The sequence below is a fragment of the Protopterus annectens genome, chromosome 7.part0, assembly GCF_019279795.1.
Source record: "Protopterus annectens isolate FY-2018-M chromosome 7.part0, PAN1.0, whole genome shotgun sequence".
Classification (NCBI taxonomy): domain Eukaryota; kingdom Metazoa; phylum Chordata; order Ceratodontiformes; family Protopteridae; genus Protopterus; species Protopterus annectens.
The window spans coordinates 188,124,612-188,147,663 of record NC_056739.1 but is presented as its reverse complement, the minus strand read 5'-3'; the positions used below and the strand labels follow the sequence as shown (position 1 = coordinate 188,147,663).

Here is a 23,052-nt window from a genome sequence, read left to right as displayed (position 1 = left end):
AGGATTCCCATTCCTCTTTTCTTGGTACACTGGAAAATATTAGGGTTCAACCAAACGCCCTAATGGGTGATTTTCAATTACCCTACTATTAACTGGGAAAACCTCATTTACCAACTCCTTCGCTCAAAGCTTTCTGGAATTCATAGATGCCAATGCCCTGGATCAACTTATCCACACCCCCACCAGGGGCACCAATATCCTAGACCACCTAGCCATTACCAACATGAGTGACTGGTGTTCCACGCCTGAAATCAACTCCTTGTTGGTCAGATCCGACCATAAGCTAATCACCTTAGATATCCGCATCCCGCCGAGACCCACCATTAAGGAAACCATGGTAAAAAAATTCTCCAAAGTCAACTTCATACTTTTTAAGACAGTGGCAAACTTCATGACACCCATGGAATGGACAATACAGTTAGGGCTGCTGAATCCTACACAAATGCACTCTAAGCACTTGCACAAGTGCATGGATCGTGCTTTCCCCAAACGGAACAAAGATGTTGTCCTCCAAATAATGGAAGCCAATCTTGTGGTCCCCTGCAATAAACAAACCTATCAACAGAAGGAAGAAACTGTTGTAAAAGAGGTTAAAATCCCATGAGTGAAGGCGCTCCCTGGTCAGCCTCAGTAAGAAGCTGAGATCCCTTATAAGATCCTCCAAAGCTAGCTACGAAAACAAAATTGCCACCGATTCCAAGGGCAAAAGCATTCTATAGCTATGTCATTCTCAATGGCAACACCCAGATCTGCTCTGAGTTACAGCACAACGGCACAAAAATATCAGAACCAATTGATATTGCCAACATCCTGGCCGGTTTAGTGCTAACTTTAACCCCCCTCACCCTCTAAAGGGCCCATATCTATACAGGAAGACTGCAGAGTCCCTGTAATCACATCTATGCAGGTAAAAGCTGCACTCTCTAAAACCAAAAACACAGCATCCATGGGACCGGACAACATCCTAGGCTGCGTTGTTACATGAACTTCAAAAAGAAATGGCTCCCCACCTAAGCACCATGTTCAGTCAGTCTCACGTCTGGCTTAGTGCCAACTGAATGGTGCACAGCAACAGTTATCCCACTGCACAAAGTGGGAGCCACCACTGATCCTGGGAACTGTCGCCCTATTATACTGACGAGCCTGGTCTGCAAGGCCATGCAAGTATCCTCATGGAACGCATAAACAGACATTGGTAATCTCCAAACTTTGGACCCCACCCAGTTCGGGTTTGTGAAAGGCAAATCATGCCTTCTGAACCTGATTGACTTCTTTGAGGCAGTCACCAAAGCCGTAGCTGAGGGTAACGTGGTTCACACAGCGTATGTTGACCTCGCCAATGCTTTTAACACCATCCTCCATTTTGGAATTGTAGATAAACTCACTAAACTAGCTATAAATCTCTGTCACAAGATAGGTTGCCAGCTGGCTCACTGACGGAACCCACACTGTAAAAGTTGCAGACTCAAACCTGACTTCAAACTAATGACAAGTGGAGTACCACAGGGTTCAGTCCTGGGGACCTCTCCTTGTTTATATCTACTTCTCTGAAGTACAGGCAAACGGAAGACCTCTGGCTAAGTTCAGATTACTGCAAATTAGAAGCCATAGTAGAGTCCCCAAATGATGTGGGCATCCTACAGAAGGGCCTCACTGAGACAGATGCCTGGTGTCAGATGCATGGCCTCCAGCTCGGTGCCAAAAAGTGCATAGTCATCCCCTTTGGTAAAAACTCTGTACCCATGAGCTACCACATAAACGGCAGTCTAACACCGAATGTGTGATAAGAGACCTTGGGACCCAGGTGGACCGTAGTCTCTCCTTAGATAATCACATCGCCACAGTAGTCAGAAAATCGTATGTGGCACACCTCACTGAAGGGTTCTCATCTAGGAAAAGAGGTCATTGTCCCCCTCTACTCTGCACTCATTGTACCCATTATAGAGCTGGTAAGGCCACAGAAGTACCTTGCAGAGAGGATTACTGGCCTCAGATGCCCTACACTGACTGTCTCAAAAAAACTCCAACTTTACTCTAGCATATCTCCTACTCAGCGGAGATCTCTGCCTAACATATAAAGCTATGTTAACCCAGAGTTGCTGGACATGCTACACTTTAAGAAATCCCAATCCCTCTGAGCTACACACTCTAGGGACCTAAACCTTGTCACCACAATAAACAGGACATGCTGGAGGGATAGATTCCTGTCCCAGAGACTTCCTATACTTTGGAACAAGCTACCCATCTGTGTCAAGCAAAGTTCCTCATTAGCACTCTTCAAGAAAGATCTTGATTGGATGGGAAATGCCCCCTGGGCATCACTTCTGTGGCTCTGCTCAACAGGGGCACAGGAAATTAACTTTCTTGGGTGGCGTAAGCCAAGGAACCTTGTTGGCTAGGCTTACTTGGGCTGATAGCCTAGTACCTACTTGTGTCTGTCTGTGTGTCTGTCTGTCTGTGTGTCTGTCTGTCTGTGTGTCTGTCTGTCTGTGTGTCTGTCTGTCTGTGTGTCTGTCTGTCTGTGTGTCTGTCTGTCTGTGTGTCTGTCTGTCTGTGTGTCTGTCTGTCTGTGTGTCTGTCTGTCTGTGTGTCTGTCTGTCTGTCTGTCTGTCTGTGTGTCTGTCTGTGTGTCTGTCTGTGTGTCTGTCTGTGTGTCTGTCTGTGTGTCTGTCTGTGTGTCTGTCTGTGTGTCTGTCTGTGTGTCTGTCTGTCTGTCTGTCTGTCTGTCTTCTAGGACATCGGCTGTTGCTACAGATTGAAAGTTACTACAAGTAGTCTAGTGTCTGGTTAAATACTTGTTTCTGGAGTGAGTATATTTCATGTGATAGATTCCCCACCTGACTTATCAAAGTCGTCATCAGTGTCGTTTAGGCAGAAGGCACATCTTTGCTTTTTGCTCCCATTGCAGAAGACCATCAGGGAGAAACCTTACTACCTAAATCAGGATGTGCATATTAAAGGGTTGCTATGGTTTTCACCAGATAGGCTGACTACCACCTAAGAAAAGAAGCATCCTCAAAAGAAAGGACATGGAGGGAGTGAGTCCCAAGGTATTGTTGGTTTGAGATTGTCTGGTCCAATGAGGTGCTTTTGAAGCGCTGCTAAATTTGACAATGTTGCGTTTTTAGCATTTTATGTAATTTTCAGTATACAGGGCATTTATAGCTGCAGGTTCCTGCTGGAGTGAATGTATCAGAGGGGGATTTGACAGCATACAATAATCCGCAAACTTAGTCAGAGGCCTTGTAATTTAGATTTATAGGTCGGAGAAGTAAATAACGAACTAGTGTCCTTTTTTGTAGTTGGCACCCAACTATGACTAAGCGCACCAACGGCAGCCATAACTCCTTGGGGCAGGACCAATATGCTCAAACCCTCCTACCGTCCTGCCTCGTTCCAAACTGCATGGTCCCTCCTGATGAGATTGTAGGTGTTTGTCTTTAAAAACTTGTAGCATCTCACAGATTATCCATCAGTGTCCTGGATATCTAACCAAAAAGAGTGAAACATTCCTCTTGTAAAGAATATGATTCTTCAAACTCTTAACAGACAAATGTTTAACCAAATGTCTGCTCCCCAACCAGGTTTCTCATTTGAAGAGACTAGAGTATGAGATTACAAGTGGGAGTCGCCCAAAGGAGGTGCAGACAACTTCTTGTATTAATAGTGCCTAAAATTTTTTTCATTTAGTTATTAAAGCTTTTGGAAGATGCTTACACCAGAACACTTTCTTGAAGCTGGACTACTAACCACCTGCTCCCAAGAAGCCTTATTCTTTCTGTAGCATCATGGATTCCAGAAAATATTTGCAGAAGAACCAAAAGCAGCTTGCCAAGCCAATATTGCTAGAGCATAACTACCCCAAGTTGTAGAGCACCAGGCTAGGAGGAAGGCAGTGTTTTAGTCAAGATTTCTAGTCCTAAGGAACTACTTCACTGGAGGTCCTTTTATAGACTTAAGCTAAGCACATCAGTGCCAAGGTTCAGAAGTATGAACCTTTTAGATCCCAGTACGTGTACTTTTTCATTTTAATTTGGATCACAAAATTCCTACCGTCCTAGCTCTTAGGCATTACCGGTATTCTAAGCAGGGAGTTGCCTATTAGCACTACCTCCTTGCCCTTTGTTTTGTCTACTTCACTCGGTGTGTTCAGTTTTTGGTCCAGTATATTGTATAACCAAGGGCATTCATATTTACCAATTTCTGGGTGATTACCTCTCCTCTTGGGAGGGTGTCCAAATGAGCTGTCTGCCATGCAGCCTTCCCTGGCCGCCTTCCAGGTTCTATGCCCAGTTCATTGCTAACTCCATCCTAAAAGGTCTAGTTCCTTGGAATCCCTCTTGGACACCACTAATCAAAGGGCATTCCTTTCCTCAAAGGCAGAGACATGTCTAAGGTTTTCCAGTTTGTACAGCTGAATTGGATTGCAGCCTGGGAATGTCACAGAACCTTAAGTTATATTGCATCCGCAATCCTGATTGCCCTAATGGCAAAACTTCTCTTAGCAAAACTGCAGCTGTACCTACAGCACAGTCTGTACCAACATTGCCAGTACTTCCTAATGTTGTATCACTCTGCCTTGCATCAGGGAAGAATTTATAGTGGATTCAGCGGGTTAATCTTAGACTAGCAATCCCTTTCAAACAAGTCCTGGACAACAAGTCATTGACTACAAATTGCCCTGGCATAACTTTTGAGGCTCAGTTCAGGAATCATAAGAGATGTCAGAGGAAATTGCCCATAAATATCATGGGATGATGGATATAATCATAAAATATTGAAAATGGTATGGCAGCTGGCAGCCAGGTACCCTGCTTATCCCAACAGACAAAACAGTTTTACTTCAGGCATGGGGAGTACACACCCTCAACTTTTTTCAGGCTGGCCATCAAATCTCTGACTCTAGGACCTCTTACATTACATGTCATCTTAGACTAATGTTGGCAGGCAAGTTGAAATAGACCCTCGTGAGTAGATGTTCATCGTGTTTCACTGTTGCAGTCATTACACTTGGGTTATCCTTGCTGGCAGGTGACCCATAGTCGGCCCAAGTTCCAAAGTCTTGGTCCGGCGTCGGTTGCTTTCGCCTCTTCCCTGACGTCAGTGCGCCAGGGGTATAAAAGTTGCAACCGACGTCTCTTTCTTCAGTCTTTCTTGCCGTGCGGTGCCCGAAGCATAAGCAGTTTGCAAGTGCTGGTTGGCCGACTCCTGAGATTTTCAAACTTGAATTTCAGAACCGAAGTCTTCAATAAAGCTAAGTACCCCGTTGGGGAAACTTTTTTTTTTTTTTTTTTTTTTTTTTTTTTGCTCCAGACCGATGTCAGTAAAAGTTAATAATTGTATTTCTTGTGGGAAGCAAATACCTCCTAAGGACTTTCACTCTTACTGCATTCCTTGCCTAGGCCCTGACCACGATGTTACTAGTTGTCGGTTTTGTGCTAGATTCAATAAACGCACTATTAAACGTCTGTTTGATTTTGCTTTACATTATTTTGGATGAAGATTTAATGACATAATGCCGTTGTGTATAAAAAACGCAAAGACAAAGACAGGCATCCAAGGTCCAAAACCGACGACTAAGCCTCTTCTAGGCCGGTCACTGGTTCTGTGTGGCGCTTTCGCAGCCCCTGACACCTGCTACCTCAGAGCCACAGGCCACAACAGACAGCCACGTGGAGACACCGAGGCCTGTGAAAACTCAAGGTATTGGGCCTACAGAAAATATATCCTCAGATGGGTCCAGAGCCGCTGAGCAGGCACCGGCTTCTGAGGGTGTTTACAGACCTTCACAGCTTACAATTTAAAGCTACTACAGCAGCAAAGGCAGAGTCAAAAACACCATTAAAGACAAGGAAACAAGTGCAGTATTCTCTAGAACAGTCATCCATGCCAAAGAAACAGATGCTTAAAATGGCCGAAGACCTTGTTACTTTAAGCAGGGGCTCCCATCCCCCTCCTGACAAAGGCCTAGGCAAGACACTTGATTATGATTCCTCTGATCAGGTTTCCATTTCTTCTTCTGACCAGGGTTATTCTCTCCCTCCCTATGAGGACTATGCTGAAGAATCCATTCCTTCAGCCTCACCGCCTGAAGATTACTCTCTTGGGGAAACCCTGCACACCATGAGGGAGTTTTTCCATTGGGAGAGCCAGGATTACTCAGAATCCAAGAGGAGGCTCAGAGATTTCCTTTTATTGCCTCAACACAGGCCCTTGGCTACCCCCCCGCCCCCCCCCCCCCCCCCCCCCGTGCTTGATATTGTAGATGTTTTTTTCTGAATCCAGATTCTTTACCCTCTGCACCAGTAAAGCCAGACAGATACTACTTGGGTCCCTGACTCTCATAAATTTCTTTACAAAACCCCTGCAGCAGACCCAGAAACTATTTCTCAGGGTCCTAAAGGGGTTAAAGCTTCCACTGCCAAAAATCCTGTCCCCTCATATAGGGATTCCAGAGCTCTGGACAGATGGGGGACAAAATTTACACTTCTGCTACTTTAGCTGTAAGAGCTTTAAAATGTCAGTTTCACATGCTTAAATATCAACAGTATCTCATGTCATTGTTAAAGCAGAAAATGGTTACAAATATAGAAGATCCTGACAGTAAAGAAATGCAGGATTTATTGCATGCAGTTTAACAAGTGGGAAGGCATACTCTGCAATATGGTTTTGATTCATTAGAGGGTTCTTGTAGAGCCGCAGTTACAGACTGTTGTTCTAAGACATGCTTAGTTGAAAGAACAAAGTTTACCTGACCATGTTAAAATGAAATTATTGGATGCTCCACTACGGCATGATACTTTGGTGTTGAGGCAGAAGAGGTGTTAAAGAAAATGGAGGATAAAGCAATGTCAATGTATACTGTGAAAGATTTCTTACAGGTTCAGCCACCTAGATTTAGCAGAAACTGGCCTTCAAAAAATTGGTCCTTTCCAGTGTCAGGCCACAGAGGCAGATACAGACACCCGAGAGGCAGATCTCAGCCCCAAGGATCCTACAGACCTAAACAATGGGGTGCTTCAGCCCCCAAAGGAGGAGAAGACAAATCACAACCTTATAGGAAACTGTCACAATGACTTCCCTTTGCAAATGCCAAGCTCTTACCAGTTGACAGCACCCCTAGGGGGAAAGCTAGCACTTTCTCACAAAATTGGCACATGATCACTCAAGACCAATGGGTGTTGTACAGGTTCCACTTCCACACGCTTCCAAAACCAAAAGGTATGCCAAACCTGCCACAAAACCAATGGGCAGAGGCACAAAAACAGATTGCTGCTCTTATGGATATGGGATATGGGAGCTATTCACTCACGACTTTTCCTAGTACCCAGAAAGGACAAAACATGGAGACCAATACTGGACCTGTCAATCCTAAATACTTTCCTGGATGTTCCAAAATTCAAAATGTTAACACTACAACAACTCTTGCCCATGCTGGGCAAAGAGGCTTGGCTAGTTACTTTGGATCTGAAGGAGGCATACCTGCACGTCCCAATCAGACAATCGTGCAGAAGATACCTCAGATTTATAGCAGGCTCAATGCATTATCAATTCTCTGCACTGCCCTTTGACTTATCTACTGCGCCCAGGGTCTTCACAAAATGCCTGGCACCAGTAATTGCATTTTGCAGACAAAGGAATTCAAATATATCCCTACTTGGACGACTGCCTTATTCAAGCAGAGAGCAAGGACATTCTTCTAAAGCACCTGGCGTTTGAAAAAAAAGACTACTAATTTGCCTAGGGTACACAGTAAACTAAAAATCAAAACTAGTGCCCTCTCAAGAGATAATATTCCTGGGTGCAAGCTTAAATACAACTACCCGGATGACTTCTCACGCCAGACAAAGGTATCTGACTCATTACTTTCAAATAATGGCAACAGAGACCCAGCTCCCTGCAAGAAAAAATCTGCAGGCTCCGAGTTTCATGGCATCTTGCATTCTAATTCCATATGCCAAACTGCATATGAGGAAACTGCAGTGGCGTCTAAAGTGTTTGGACTCAGCATTGTCTCCGCCTAGAGACAATCATAACCTTGATTCCCTACCTACAACAGGAGTTTCGATGGTGGTCCCAGGCCTGTCACCACAACAAGGGACAGCCTTTCACCTTGCCTACAGCCAGGCAGACAACGGATGCATCAGATTATGCCTGGGGAGCACATATGGCAGGAAAATGTATTCAGGGCACGTGGCCCAAGGAACAAATGCATCTTAATATCAATCAAAAAGAGATGCTAGCTGTACAGAATGCCCCGACAGCTTTCAAGGACCTAATACATCCAGGACAATTATTAATAAAGACTGACAATACCACAGTTATGTGGTACATAAGCAAGGGGGTACACATTCCTACCCCCTATGCAGACAAGCCATGACTTTGTGGAACACAGCACTGACCTACCAGGTACATCTGCAAGCACAATTCCTGCCAGGAACAAAAAATACACTGGCAGACTAAGTAGAAATCTCATGGATCCTCAGGAATGGAAGCTAAATCCGCAAGTGTTTAACATAAGGGAGTGGGGACGCCCAGACAGATCTTTTTGCCTCTCCTCACAATTGCCAATTACAGAAATTTTGCACAAGGACTTGTCGCTCTCAAGCATGTAAAGTGGATGTTCTATCTTTCAACTGGAAAAGCCTGAAAGTCTATGCCTTCCCTCCAATGCCGCTTCTCACCAAGGTGCTTCTAAAAGTCGGACGAGAGGCCAAAAATGATCCTGATAGCACCAGACTGGCCACACCAGCACTGGTACCCAATCCTAAAGATTTTGTCCCAAGGCCCACTTTGGCCTCTACCTCAAATCCCTCATTTTCTGACACAGCAAAACAGCCATTTTGCACAGTCAACTCAGGACCTTAAACCTGGCAGCATGGCAGAAAATGTAGCCACTCAGACTGCACCTCTCTCCAAAGCTGTTAAGGATGTAATTTTGGAAGCCAGGAGACCCAGCACTAGGAAATCTTATGTGGAAAAATGGAAGAGATTCTGTGCTTGGAACCAGGCACAAGGGCTTGACCCACTGGTCCCTAATATGCCTCAGATTTTACAATACCTGACTGAGATGTTGGACAAAGGCCTATCTTTTTCTTCTATTAAAATCCATGCCTCTGCCATTTCAGCTCATTACAATACAGATCCTCCTATTTTTTCACATCCTCTATTACGACAGTACCTCAGAGGGGCAAAGAATATATGACCCCCTAGGAGAGCACCAGTACCTACTTGGGACCTCAATTTTGTTTTAGAAAAACTAACACTGCCTCCATTTGAACCAGCCAGCACAGCTGATCTAAAATTCTTGTCATGGAAAACTGCTCTGCTCCTAGCGATAACTTCAGCTAGAAGAGTGTCAGAGTTGGACATTGATGGCTGTATAACCTTTCCTCATTTTTCACCAGGACAGGGTTTCTCTAAGGAAGAACCAAACATTCATGCCAAAAGTGGTCTCCAGTGTGGCCTTAAACCAAGCTATTCATTTGCCTATTTTCTACCCAAATCCCCAGAATAAAGGGGAAAGACTTCTGCACTCTGGATATACACAGGCAGCTAAGATTTTACTTGGGCAAAACAAAACCTTTCAGAAAAAAATGAGCAACTGTTTGTAGCATATGCTGCAGGATCACAAGGAAAACCTATTACAAAGCAGACAATCTCCAAATGGAAAGGACACTGCATCCGCTTCTGTTGTGCACAACATGGCAAATCTGTGCCTAAGGGCATTAGGCCTCATTCTACCAGAGCAGCAGCCACTTCAGCAGCTTTCCTCAGAGGGGTACCAACTAAAGACCTATTAGAAGCTGCAACCTGGAGCTCCGTGCAGACTTTTACCAAGCACTACCACCTACCTCTCTACTTCAAATCCAGAGCAGGCTTTGCCACTGCAGTTCTGCAGGGCTTGTTAGCCTCGCCAAATCCAATCTAGACCCAGCCACCCTACCTCAGCTTTGGGATTCTACCCAAGTGTAATGACTGCAACAGTGAAACACTATGAACTTAGTACAGTTGTGTACCTTCCATAAATGTAGATGTTAGATTGTATTCACTGTTGCAGTCCTGGTTACCCACCCACCATCCCCCTCTTTGCTGGGACTATATTCTGTACTTCTCAACTCTATACAATCTATGTGGTGTATTTGATTTTAGAAGGTAATGTTTTTAGTAATATATGCATGGCTGTTTGGCATATTTTTTATCTTTACAGCCTTCATATCTGGCGGCACCTGACATCTGGGGCAAGAAAAACTGAAGAAAATGGCGTCCGTTGCCACTTGTACCCCTGGCGCACTGACGGCAGTGAAGAGGCGACAGCAACAGACGTCGGGCCAAGACTTTGGAACTCGGGCCGACTATGGGTCGCCTGCCAGCAGGATAACCCAAGTGTAATGACTGCAACAAGTGAATACACTCTAACATCTACATTTATGGTAGGTACACAGCTGTACTTTACTGAATAGAGGTGCATTTGTGACTTTGCTTATAGCAAGGGTGCACAATAAATGGACACTTTGCTTCTCTGGAAAATGCAGTTTACCAGGATGTCAAGTTCAGAGGCCAGGGTAATGGAACGTTCTCAGTTTAGTTGCTTTTTTTTTTTTTTTTCTTCATGTATGCCTTTCCTTTCCTTTTATCCTTCTGTCTGGGGTAATTCTGTATAGGCAAAACTAAACATTACTCAACTAGTTTGTTTTTTCCACTCTTCCTTAGCTTGGAAAGGGTGAGGCCTGTGCCATTTATTGTGGGGCTGTATTGTCCCAAAACAAAGCTTTTACTTGTTCACTAACCTGATGATCTTAAGGTTGACCATATGAATGGCATAGTGGCTTATTCCTTTAGGCACATGGTTACCAAGGGCGTGCTTGTAATCCTTGTTTTTTGTAGCCTTTCTCGTGGAAGCTGTACCTATTAAAATGGACATGATCCTACCTTTTTGCACTGAATAGGGACGCTGGACTCCAACCAGATGTGCATGTTTGTCTGCAGATACCTGTCATTTCCATACAAATAAGGATTGTTTTGTGCTTCATGGGAAGTACATTTGCTAATTCAGCCTGCCTCTCTGGGATCCTGTTCAGTGAGACAGTTTCTTAATGGGGTTCTACATTTGACCACCTAGAAAGGTTTGTCTCTCCATGGAACCTGAACTGCATATCTGGTCAACATGACCACCACCACTTTAATCAGCCACAGCAACTCTGAAATTCTTTATGAAAAATTTCTTCTTGGTGGGTATAACTTCAGTCGAGTTCTGAATTCATAGGCTCTTGTGTGCCAGCAGTTCCTTTCCAGAAAGATATTGTCCACTAATCCAACTCTTTTATGCTCAAGGTAGTGACAGACAAACTTGTGTTGCTTCTTATTGCCAGAATGGGAGGGGACTGTACATTGGCTGTGCATAGGCAACTACTTAGAAAAAACTGTCTGAGAGAACTGCTTCTGGCAAAGGGTAGGGAGAGCAGGCTTGTTTTTAACCAACCATTATTGCTCTAAACACTCTGCATATAATGTAATCCTGTATTTCTTATTCTTGGTCTTTATAAAATTTCTTAACCTAGCAGCAACTACTCATCTCCACCGCTTCTGCTTATCCTACTTCATCGTGTTTCACTGTTGCAGTCATTACTCTTGGGTTATCCTGCTGGCAGGCTACCCGCAGTCGGCCTGAATTCCGAAGTCCAGGTCCGGCGTCTGTTGCTGTCGACTCTTCCCTGATGTCAGTGCGCCAGGGGTATAAAAGAAGCAGCCAACGCCGTTTTCTTCAGTCTTTCTTGCCGCACAGTGCCCGAAGCAAAAGCAGTTCGCAAGTGCCGGTCGGCCGACTCCTGAGATTTTCAAATCCGAATTTCAGAACCGAAGTCTTCATTAAAGCCAAGTACCCTGTTGGGGAAACTTTTTTTTTTTTCTTGCTCCAGACCGATGTCAGAAAAAGTTAACAATTGTATTTCTTGTGGGAAGCAAATACCTCATAAGGATTTTCACTCTTACTGTATTCCTTGCCTAGGCCCCGACCACAACGTTGCTAGCTGTCGGTTTTGTGCTAGATTTAATCATTGCACTATTAAGCATCTGTTTGATTTTGCATTTCATTACTTTGGCTGAAGGTTTAATTATATAATGCCGTTGGAACAGCTGACTACCGGAGTTTACAAAAAACGCAAGGAAAAGGATAGGCATCAGAGGTCCAAAACTGACTGACTAAGCCTCCGCTAGGCCAGTTGCCAGTTCTCAGTGGAGCACTTTTGCAGCCCCTGGCGCCCGCTACCTCAGCCACAGGCAGCTTCCTATTCCTAAGTGGAGCGAACTGGCCCTCTGGATACTCAACGTATTGGACACTCTGAAATCATTCTCTCAGATGGGTCCGGAGCCGCTGAGCAGACATCTGCTTCTGAGGGTGTCTTCAGACCTACACAGTTGTATATTAAACCATCTTCAGCTTCAAAGACTAAAGCAGCTCTAAAGGCAAACAAGTACAGCATTCTTCTACTCAGACTACCATGCCTAAAAAACAGATGCTTAAAATGGCTGAAGACCTAATTACTTTGCTCAGGCGGTTCCCATCCCCCTCCTGATACGAGGCCTAGGCAAGAGACGGAATATGATTCTTCTGATCAGGTTTCTATTTCCTCTGATTCCTCTTCTGAACAGGATTAATTCTATTCCTCCCGATGAGGATTCTGATGTTGAAGAATCCATTCCTTCAGCCTCCTTCTGAGGATTATTCTTTTGGGGAAACACTGCATACCATGAGGGAGCATTTCCACTGGGAGAGCAAAGATTTTTCAGAATCTAAGAAAAGGCTCAGACTTTCTATTACCTCAGCACAGACCCCTTGCTATTCCACCTGTTCTAGACATTGTAGATGTATTTTCAGTATTTTCATGTATGTCCCCTGACTCTCTACCTCCTACACCTGCTAAGCCCGACAGATACTACAGGGTCCCAGATTCTCATAAATTCCTATATAAAAACCCTGCTGCTGACCCAGAAACTATATCTCAGGGTCGCAAAGGGGTCAAAGCTTCCACTGCAAATAAACCTGTCCCCTCTGATGGGGATTCTAGGGCACTTGACAGATGGGGGGAAAAAGTTTACACTTCTGCTGTGTTGGCTGTAAGGGCTTTAAATTGTCAGTTTCATATGCTTAAATATCAGCAATACTTAGTATCACTAAAACAGAAAATGACAAATTCTGAATGTTCACAGAACAAGGAAATGCAGGATTTATTGCATGCAACTGAACAAGTGGGAAAGCATACTTTGCAATGTGGTTATGATTCACTGGAGGCCTCTTGCAGGGCCGCTGTTACAGGTTCTGTTATTGGAAGGCATGCTTGGTTAAAGGAACAGAATCTACCTGATCATGTTAAAGCAAAATTATTAGATGCTCCATTACAGCATGATACTTTGGTGCTAAAGCAGAAGAAGTGTTGAAGAAAATGGAGGATTAAAGCGAAATCCATGCAGACAGGTAAGGATTTTTTTACAGGTACAGCCACACAGATTTAGCAGGAACTGGCCTTCCAAAAATTGGTCCTTTCCGGTGTCAGACAGGCCACAGAGAGGCAGATACAGACGTCCCAGAGGCAGATCTTGGCCCCAAGGATCATACAGACCTAAACAGTGGGGTGCTCCTACCTCCAAAAGCGAAGACAAATCACAACCTTATAGGAAACAGTCCCAATGACTTTCCTCTGCCAGATCCAAGCACTTTTATTTTGGCAGCCCCCTTAGGGGGAAAACTACCAATTTTTTCACCAAATTGGCAAATGATTACCCAAGACAAATGGGTCTTGAACATAGTGTCCCAGGGCTACAGGTTCCATTTTCACAGGCTACCGAGGGCAAAAGGTATACCAGACCTGCCACACAATCCAATGAGGAGGCACAAAAGCAAATTACAGTCCTCATGGACTTGAGGGCCATTCAACAAGTACCACAACAAGAGCAAGGGCAAGGATTTTACTCTACTTTTCTTGGTGCCCAGAAAGGACATAACCTGGAGACCAATACTGGACCTGTCTATACTAAACACGTTTCTGGAGGTCCTAAAATTCAAGATGTTGACTCTACAGCAGCTACTGCTCATGCTGGGCAAGAAGGCCTGGCTCGTAACTTTGGACCTAAAAGAGGCATACCTGCATGTTCCAATCGGACAATCTTGCAGAAGATACCTCAGATTCATAGTTGGCTCAATGCACTACCAATTCTCTGCACTGCCCTTTGGCTTATCTACTGCGCCCAGGGTCTTCACAAAATTCCTGGCACCAGTAATTGCGTTTTGCAGACAGAGGAATTCAAATGTATCTTTACTTTGACTGCCTTATTCAAGCAGAGAACAGACATTCTTCTAAAGCATCTGGCGTTTGTAAAAAGATTACTAATTTGCTTAGGGTACACAGTAAACGAAAAATGAAAACTAGTACCCTCAAGAGATTCCTGGGTGCAAGCTTAAATACAACTGCCCAGATGGCTTATCTCACGCCAGACAAAGGCAACTGACTTCTTACTTCAAAAAGTTGGCAACAAAGACCCAGTTATCTGCAAGGAAAATCCTGCAGGCCTTGGGCTTCATGGCATCCTGCATTCTATCAATTCCATATGCCAGACTGCATATGAGGAAACTACAATGGTATCTAAAGAGTATTTGGACTCAGCATTGCCACAGCCTGGAGACAGTAATTACCCTTATTCCCTGCCTGCAACAGGAGTTTCGATGGTGGGCACAGGCCTGTCACCACAACAAGGGTCTGCCATTCACTTTACCCACAGCCAGGCAAACATTGACAACGGACGCATCAGATTATACCTGGGGGGCCCATATGGCAGGAAAATGTATTCAGGGCACATGGCCTGCAAGCCAGATGCATCTTCATATCAATCAAAAAGAGATGCTAGCTGTTCAGAATGCCCTGACAGCTTTCAAGGACCTACTTCATCCAGGACAGCTCATGTGGTACATAAACAAGCAGGGGGGCACACATTCCTATCCCCTCTGCAGATGAGCAATGACCTTGTGGGACACAGCATTGACTTGTCAAGTTCACCTGTAAGCACAATTCCTGCCAGGAAAAACAAATACTCTGGCAGACTAAGCAGAAACCTCATGGATCCCCACGAGTGGAAACTAGATCCACAAGTCTTCAGCATGATAACAAGGAAATGGGGATGCCCATACATAGATCCATTTGCCTCCCCTCACAACTGCCAATTAGAGATTTTGCACAAGGATTCATCACAAACAAGGATGGAGAGTGGGTGTCCTATCCTTCAGCTGGAAAAACATAACAGTATATGCTTTCCTACACTACCTCTCCTTCCCAAGGTACTCCTAAAGGTCAGACAAGAGAAGCCATAAATGATGCTGATTGCACCAGACTGGCCACGCCAGCACTGGTACCCAGTCCTAAAGAGCTTGTCTCAAGGTCCAGCATGGATATTGCCTCAAACTTTCCCACTTGCTAACCCAACAAAACAGTCCTATCCTGCACAGTCAACTCGGGACCTTAAATCAGGCAGCTTGGCGGATAATGTAGGCATTCAGAACACTCCTCTTTCAAAAGCTGTTATGGATGTTATCTTGGAGGCCCAGTACCAGAAAATCTTGTGCAGAAAAATGGAAGAGATCCTGTGTTTGGAACCAGGAACAAGGCATTGACAGGTATGTACCAAATATTTCTCAGATTTTACAATACCTAACTGAGATGCTGGGCAAAGACCTTTATTTTTCATCAATTAAGATTCATGCTTCAGCCATTTCAGCCCATTACAATATGGAACCACCCATCTCTTCTCATCCCTTAAGGCAGTACCTCAGATGGGCCAAAAACATCAGGCCTCCAAGGAGAGCTCCAATTCTGACATGGGACCTCAATTATATCTTGGAAAAACTCGCACTGCCTCCCTTTGAGCCAGCCTCAACAGCTGATATAAAATTCTTATCCTGGAAAACAGCTCTGCTCCTAACAATAACACCTGCAAGACTTGTCTTGGAGTTACAAGCACTCATGGCTGTGGAACCATTTATCATTTTTCATCCAGACAGGGTTTCTCTGAGGACAAACCCAACATTTATGCCTAAGGTGGTGTCCAGTGTGGCCCTCAACCAAACCATTCACTAGCCTACCTTTTATCCAAACCCACAGAACAAGAGTGAGAAAATTCTGCATTCTTTGGACATACACAGGCAGCTACACTTCTAGAACTAAAGCTTTCAGAAAGACTGAGCAACTTTGTGTCATATGCTGCAGGATCATAAGGAAAGGCCATCTCAAAACAGTCTATTTTTAAATGGATAGGTCATTGCATCAGTTTCTGCTATTCCCAGCATGGCAAATCAGTGCCTAAGGGCATTAGGCCTCATTCTACCAGAGCAGCAGCCTTCAGAGGAGTACCAACCAAAGACATCTTAGAGGCTGCAACTTGGAGTTCATTGCACACTTTTACAAAGCACTACCACTTACCTCTTTACTCTAAATCCAGAGCAGGCTTTGCCACTGCAGTGCTGCAGGGCCTCATAGCCTCTCCTAATCCTATTTAGCTCAGCCACCCATCCTCAGCTTTGGGATTCAACCCAAGAGTAATGCCTGCAACAGTGAAAACACTATGAACATAGTACAGTTGTGTACCTACCATAAATGTAGATGTTCGAGTGTATTCACTGTTGCAGTCCAGGTTACCCTCCCTCCGTCCCCCTTTCTTATGCTGGGGTTTATCTGTACTTCTCTATTCTGTGCAACCTATGTGGTGTATTTGCTTGTAGACTAAGGAAATATTTCTTTACTGCATGTATGTTTATTGGAATAATATATTTAGCCTACCCTTTTGGTGGCACCTGACATCTGGGACAAGAAAAAATGAAGAAAATGGCGTTTGCTGCTGCTTTTATACCCCTGGCGCACTGATGTCTGGGAAGAGGTGACAGCAACAGACGCCGGACCTGGACTTTGGAATTCAGGCCGACTGCGGGTAGCCTGCCAGCAGGATAACCCAAGAGTAATGACTGCAACAGTGAATACACTCAACATCTACATTTATAGTAGGTACGCAACTGTATTTTCTTCCTAGTCTTTTCTGATTATGTAACTGTGAATACATTTTGGGTTGTTAGATTTTCTGTGTAATGTTTTGTTCGATTGTCTAGGCTTCCTCCTAAATTTAAACAGTTAATTGTATACTGCAGACTGTAATATTATGATGTAACCCAGGCAGAGCTTGTAATTGGTTGTTCAGTATTCTACACCGGTAAACGCATTTGTAAGTAAATAAAACCAATCTGCAAACCAAACGTCTAGCATGACATCATTTTGTTCTTTTCAAATAAAAAAAAAAATTGCACCAGGGCATGTCAGGTGCACACATCTAGGGCAACAGCATTAAAAACCTTTCCTTTCAGGGGTTTTGGCACCTAAGCCCTATTAGAATTTGCTACCGTCTCCGCACTTGTTTTTTTTTTCCAGACAATGCAACTTTGACTATCTCCAAAATCAACTTTGACATTATCTTCAGAATATGGGGTACTTTTGCTACAGCTGTCTTGTAAGGGCTGCTAAAATCTTTCAGATGGCCAGTCCTCCAATGTGTTTTCTACTTGGGGAATAAATTATACCTACACACTAAGCAAAGCAGTACCTGAGCTGCAGTCATGGATAGTTGGATGGATGGTCATTTGATATTTTTCTTGGGCCCGTGTATCTGTCCCTCTGAGACAAAGTAAATTGACATTTGGTGGTGTGATTGTCAAGTACCTACCCATAAACCTAGATCCCCAGTTTTCTTTCAAAACTTTTTGCATCGCTTATCACCATTCAGTTTTGGTCACATAGCCTTACATTTAGTCATTTATCATTCCTTCAGGTTGTTTTAGTTCTCAGACGTTTAGTGTTCCTATTTCTGGCTTTCTTGACCATTACTGTCTGTTAAGATGGTGCTTACTTCTATTGCATATTTCTGTACACAAAGCATTTACTTTTTGCTATGCTAGTAATTAGTGAAGAAATTCTAAATTTAAGTTTTTGTCCTTGTGGATGGCTGTAATGCAGTTACTGTTTTGGCAGAAGGTAAAGCAGTAGTTATCCCACAGTAACCAACTTCTAATTTTCTCTCTCCTTGCAGGTGTACAGTATTAGGACAAGATCTCGTGCAGTAGAAATATTTACTACTTGTGCCAACTTAATCTGTGCTATTGAAGAAGTAGAAAAGGTAAGGAATCTTCACTGAATTCAGCATTTCAATTTCTCACCATTTTTTGTAGTTTGTGAGCACTCTTTAAAGACTTGCAGTATCCCTGCACCATTGTCAGTTTGTGCTGTTTTGCATGAATGCACGACACTCCAGGTGCTGGCCCTGTCCGCATTTCATCTTTATTATCTTCGGCTTTCCCTTGCTTCAGAAACTTCACTGTAAGCATTATCGTTTGTGCCTGAGTTCTCTTCCCATCACTGCAAGCATGCCCATAGTAAATAATTGCTGTTTTCTGTAATACCAGAGGATGAATATCGAGTAAATTGCTACTATGGTGTAGTATTACTAAGTACTCTTAATCCTGTATTACTCCATGACATTCCAGACATTTTCAGAAAAGGAGCTAACTTAATGTTATAGTTTCTGAAAAGTCAGATGTCCCTTAGATGTAATGGGATCCTATCTCGCCTACATTCATAACAGATGGGTTCGGAGCCGATCCATCGGCTCCGACTCTGCCACTGTACACTAGAATGAAGTCTCTCATTGGCTGGGCTCCCCCTTATCCCAGAATGCACCACACCTGCTTCCCCAGATCTCGTTTGCTGCTTTTCAAGCTGGACGTGGTCTCGACTTGGCTGGAGCCAAGTGTATTTTCTTCACCTTTTTGGTCTTTTTGACTAGGGTTTCTGTCAGTTTTTCAACAAACAGCTGTTTTAACAGCTTTGTGAGCGTTTGTTTCTCAGTTTTGTGAATTTTAGGATTTTATATTTTTTTCGTGCTTCTAGTATACTGGGCTAGGCCCGTTTAAATTAGAGGGCCTTTGCCCTTTGCTGTGTGTTTTACTTTGGTTGTGTGACTGTTTTTCCTGTTGTATCGGGCTAAGCCCGCTTAAGTTAGAGGGCTTTAGCCCGTACTTTAGTCTACTTCTGTGTACTGTATTGTAGCGTTTTCGATCTATTATCTGTTTTTTCTACCTGGTTCAAGATGTCTAAGGAGCAGAAATCAGGGTTTAAAAAATGTGCTAAATGTAATTATAAAATGTCTATCACAGACAGCCATGCTGTCTGCGTGTACTGTTTAGGGCCCAAACATCTACAAGATACATGCAGTGTTTGTCACGCTTTTTCTTCCATTGTCCTTCAGGAAAGAAAAAACAAGCTAATACTTAGAGGTCTTATTAAGCCTTCATTTGAGGAAGCGTTGGCTTCATCTCCAGCTTCTAAAAAGAAAAGGTCGTCGGCTCCGACCAGCCCGTCGGGCCTGACACCCAAGAAACATAGATCGTCGGCTCCGACCAGTCCGTCGGACCCAACATCCAAGAAACATAGATCGACCTCTTCTTCCTCGGCTCCAATGGCTTCGGAGCCGATGGCTGAAGGGTCTGCCTCGGCGCCTCTTTCCTCGGCTCCATTGGTGTCAGAGCCGCAGGTTAGTGCACAGAGAGGCCAATCACCTACTTCGGCTCCTTTGGTTTTGGAGCTGTTGGAGGTGTGCAGCTCAGACTCTTCCCCCTCTGCCCCGGAGCCGCCTTCGGCGCCGACACCTTTACAAACTGTTCCGATCTCGGATCCGATAGTGTTGGAACTTTTTCGGAGCTGGTCCCCTGTTTTATCGGAGCAGAGGCAGAAGTCTTCTCGGCCCCAGTCTATTTCCTCCAAATCCTCTAGGTTGTCTGATTCGGATTTGGATAGGGTTATCCAGAGGCTGTTCCAGTCCCCAATTTTTACTAAAATGATCTCTGCTCCAGCCCACTCTGCTTCGGAGCCGATTCCCCATTCCGTGCATTTGATTCCTCCTCCGACCCCCTTGGAGCCGTTGGAGTCGGTGCTGGTAGAACGTAGCGGAATCGTCCAGTCTGAGCAGAGACCCCCTCGGAGTTTCTCTGCTCCGACCTTCATTTCTACCCTGTCCTCGGTGTCAGGGTTTGGTACCGGGTCTTCCTCGGTTGGGGCCGAGGGCAACACTGTGGAGCTGACCTCTTCGATGCCCAGTCTTCCCCTCGGAGCATCGGCCACAGGTATTCCTGGTACTGTCGTAGTCTCTCAGCAAGTGCCCTCTGCAGAGTCTGGAGGTCCTGCGTTTGAGGCCATGAGGAGTGCGCTGGCCATGACCTTGCCGGTTCAGCAAGTTTCTACCTCACCGTCCCTAGATCTGGGTACTGGTGCCTCTGGTGACGTTCTTTCCCACGACAGTGGGGCCACAGGGCCTGAGGATACCCTTTTAGAGGGTTCCCTTCTTCCGGGGGGGGTCCTTCTGAATCTGCTTTGGATGAACCCCCAAGGAAGAAACTGCAAGAGGAAGCACGTTGATTCCCAAGATGAGTCAGTCACTTCAGATACTGACCTCGATGATGCGGAGGGGTCCCCAAAATCGTCCTCGGATGACGTCTCCTTCTCGGATATCCTTGAGATCTTGAGACAGAGACGATTGGCAATCCAAAGCCCCTACCGCTGAGGAGTCAGTCTTCCTCAAGGCCTTCTGGGCCCAGCCCTCCTCCTCCTGGGTGTCTCCACCCTTCGAGGAGTTAGATTTAATCTCTCTGAGGGTGTGGGAGCATCCTGATACAGTGGAACCGGTGCCTGCCAGACCTAGTAAGTTCCTTTCAGCCTCTCCCCAGAAGAAATTCCTCACTAAGGGTGTTGCAGTTGATGCGATGGTGGTGGCATCTGCCACTCAGCAGGACGTGGCAGAGGCTTCAACGTCTATTCATCCTCCTAATAAGGACTCTAGGAGCATGGATAGGTACGGGAAGCGTACCCTTTCTTCAGCGACCTTTACCCTGCGGTCGCTGAACTATCTGTTATTTTACCAGGCTCCAAAGGGACCTCCTCAAGGAGTTGGGAGAGTCTCTTGCGGGTAATCTTCCTGAGGTGTTAGCCCAGACCGTAGGCGCCCAGATGACTACCCTATCTTCTATAGTCAACTCGTCCATGAGGCTCATTTCCTATGCAGCCGAAGGGGCGAGTAGAGCAGCGGGCACAGGAGTGGCTCTGAGGAGACGAGCCTGGTTACACTTGTGTCCACTTGCGGAGGCCTTTAAGTCTTCCTTCGCCGATGCCCCTTTTGATGGGTCCTCTCTGTTCGGACCCAAGGTGAAGGACACACTTACTCGGTGCGAGCAGGAGGGCAAGACCTTGACTGCAGTTGGGGCCCGTTTTTCCGCTCCCTCTAGACCTTACCCCAAGGCCCAGAGAGGAGGGAAAATGTGGTTCAGAAAATCCCAAAAGTTCTTCCCTACTCCACTGGGGGATCCCCCCTCTAGAGGCGGGGGGGGGGGGATTCAGGAAGACGCCGCCCCAGAGGTGGCAGAGGCCCCCGTAACACTGAAGACCGCGATTCCTTTCGTGGTTCCTCCTACCCTCAACATCCCTAGGATGTGGCCCAGCTGTGCTTCTCCGGACCCAGTCGGGGGTCGTTTTGTGAAACACCCACAGGCCTGGGAATCTATAACCAAGTATCAGTGGGTGCTTCGCATTGTAACCGGAGGCTACCTCATCCCCTTCAAGCCCCATCCTCCAAGGAGAATCCCGGACGTGCCACCCAGTCAACGGGATCAAGCAGCCGTAGAAGTTTCAAAGCTGATAAGCAAAGGGGTCATCCAGCCCGTCCCCGCCGACCAGATCGGATCAGGAACTTACTCGAGATTATTTTTGGTGCCAAAAAAGACAGGGGACGTAAGGCCCATTTTGGACCTAAGCTCATTAAATCGTTTTGTGAAAAAGTCCATGTTCCGGATGGTCACCCTTCAGTCCATTCTCCCGTTATTGGAGAAGGATGTATGGATGTGCTCCATAGACCTCAAGGACGCTTACTATCACATTTTGATACGTCAAGAGTCCAGGAGTCATTTACGCTTCCGCCTAGGAACCAGTCATTTCCAGTTTCGTGCACTGCCCTTTGGTCTCACCACAGCCCCCAGGGTGTTCACCAAGTGTCTGGCAGTGGTGACAGCTCATCTGAGAAGTCTAGGATTCCAAGTGTTTCCCTATCTAGATGACTGGCTCCTCACTGCCACCTCCAAGCATCTACTGATTCGAGCGCTGATGGCCACAGTAACTTTGGGTCTCTCGCTGGGAATCACTTTCAATTGGGAAAAATCTGTGCTGCAGCCATCTCAGCGTATCACCTTTATAGGCGCAGAGTTAGACACAAAAAGGATGCGGGCATTTTTGCCATCAGAAAGAATTCAGGTCCTACAATCTCGGATTCTAAACTTGTTACCCAAATTTCGAGTTCCTGCCAGATTCTTCAGTTATTGGGCACGATGGCCGCGACTATTCTCCTAGTTCCGTTAGCCAGGCTGCACATGCGGGTGCTGCAATGGCTATTATCGGTTCAATCCAAGCCAAACAAGAAACACAAACACAAAAACCAGTGAAAGCGAACTGAAACGCAATGAGAGATGGCTTTAAAATAAAGGCTGTATTTATTAAATCCAAATGAAAGTTGGATTTAATAAATACAGCCTTTATTTTAAAGCCATCTCTCATTGCGTTTCAGTTCGCTTTCACTGGTTTTTATTATCGGTTCAATGGTCGTATCAAGAACTTCCCCTGAACCATTTGGTTCCGATTATGGACAGTTGTCGTCGGGACCTCCGTTGGTGGCTGCGTCGGTCCAACCTGGACCGGGGGCGTCCCTTCGCCCTTCAGCCCCCAGTTGCCACAGTGACCACGGACGCCTCCCAGATAGGGTGGGGGGGTCATTATCTGGACAGGTCTGTCCAAGGCACTTGGCAGGATTGCGAAGCGCACCCTTCACATCAATGTCCTGGAAATGAGAGCGGTGCTTCTGGTTTTGCAAGCACTTCATCATGCTCTCCCCCGAGGTACTATTGCCATTCTGTCCGACAACATGTCGGTA

At 45.4% G+C, this 23,052-nt stretch overlaps 1 protein-coding gene across 1 annotated transcript in view; it reads left to right on the top strand.

Annotated features, from left to right (window-relative positions):
* IPO9 (importin 9) overlaps window positions 1–23,052 on the top strand; it is a 1,198,493-nt gene that overhangs the window by 204,940 nt on the left and 970,501 nt on the right. Inside the window, exon 6 of the mRNA XM_044076674.1 lies at window positions 18,118–18,204. Coding sequence (XP_043932609.1) covers window positions 18,118–18,204 — 87 coding nt within the window. The remainder of the gene's footprint in view (window positions 1–18,117; window positions 18,205–23,052) is intronic.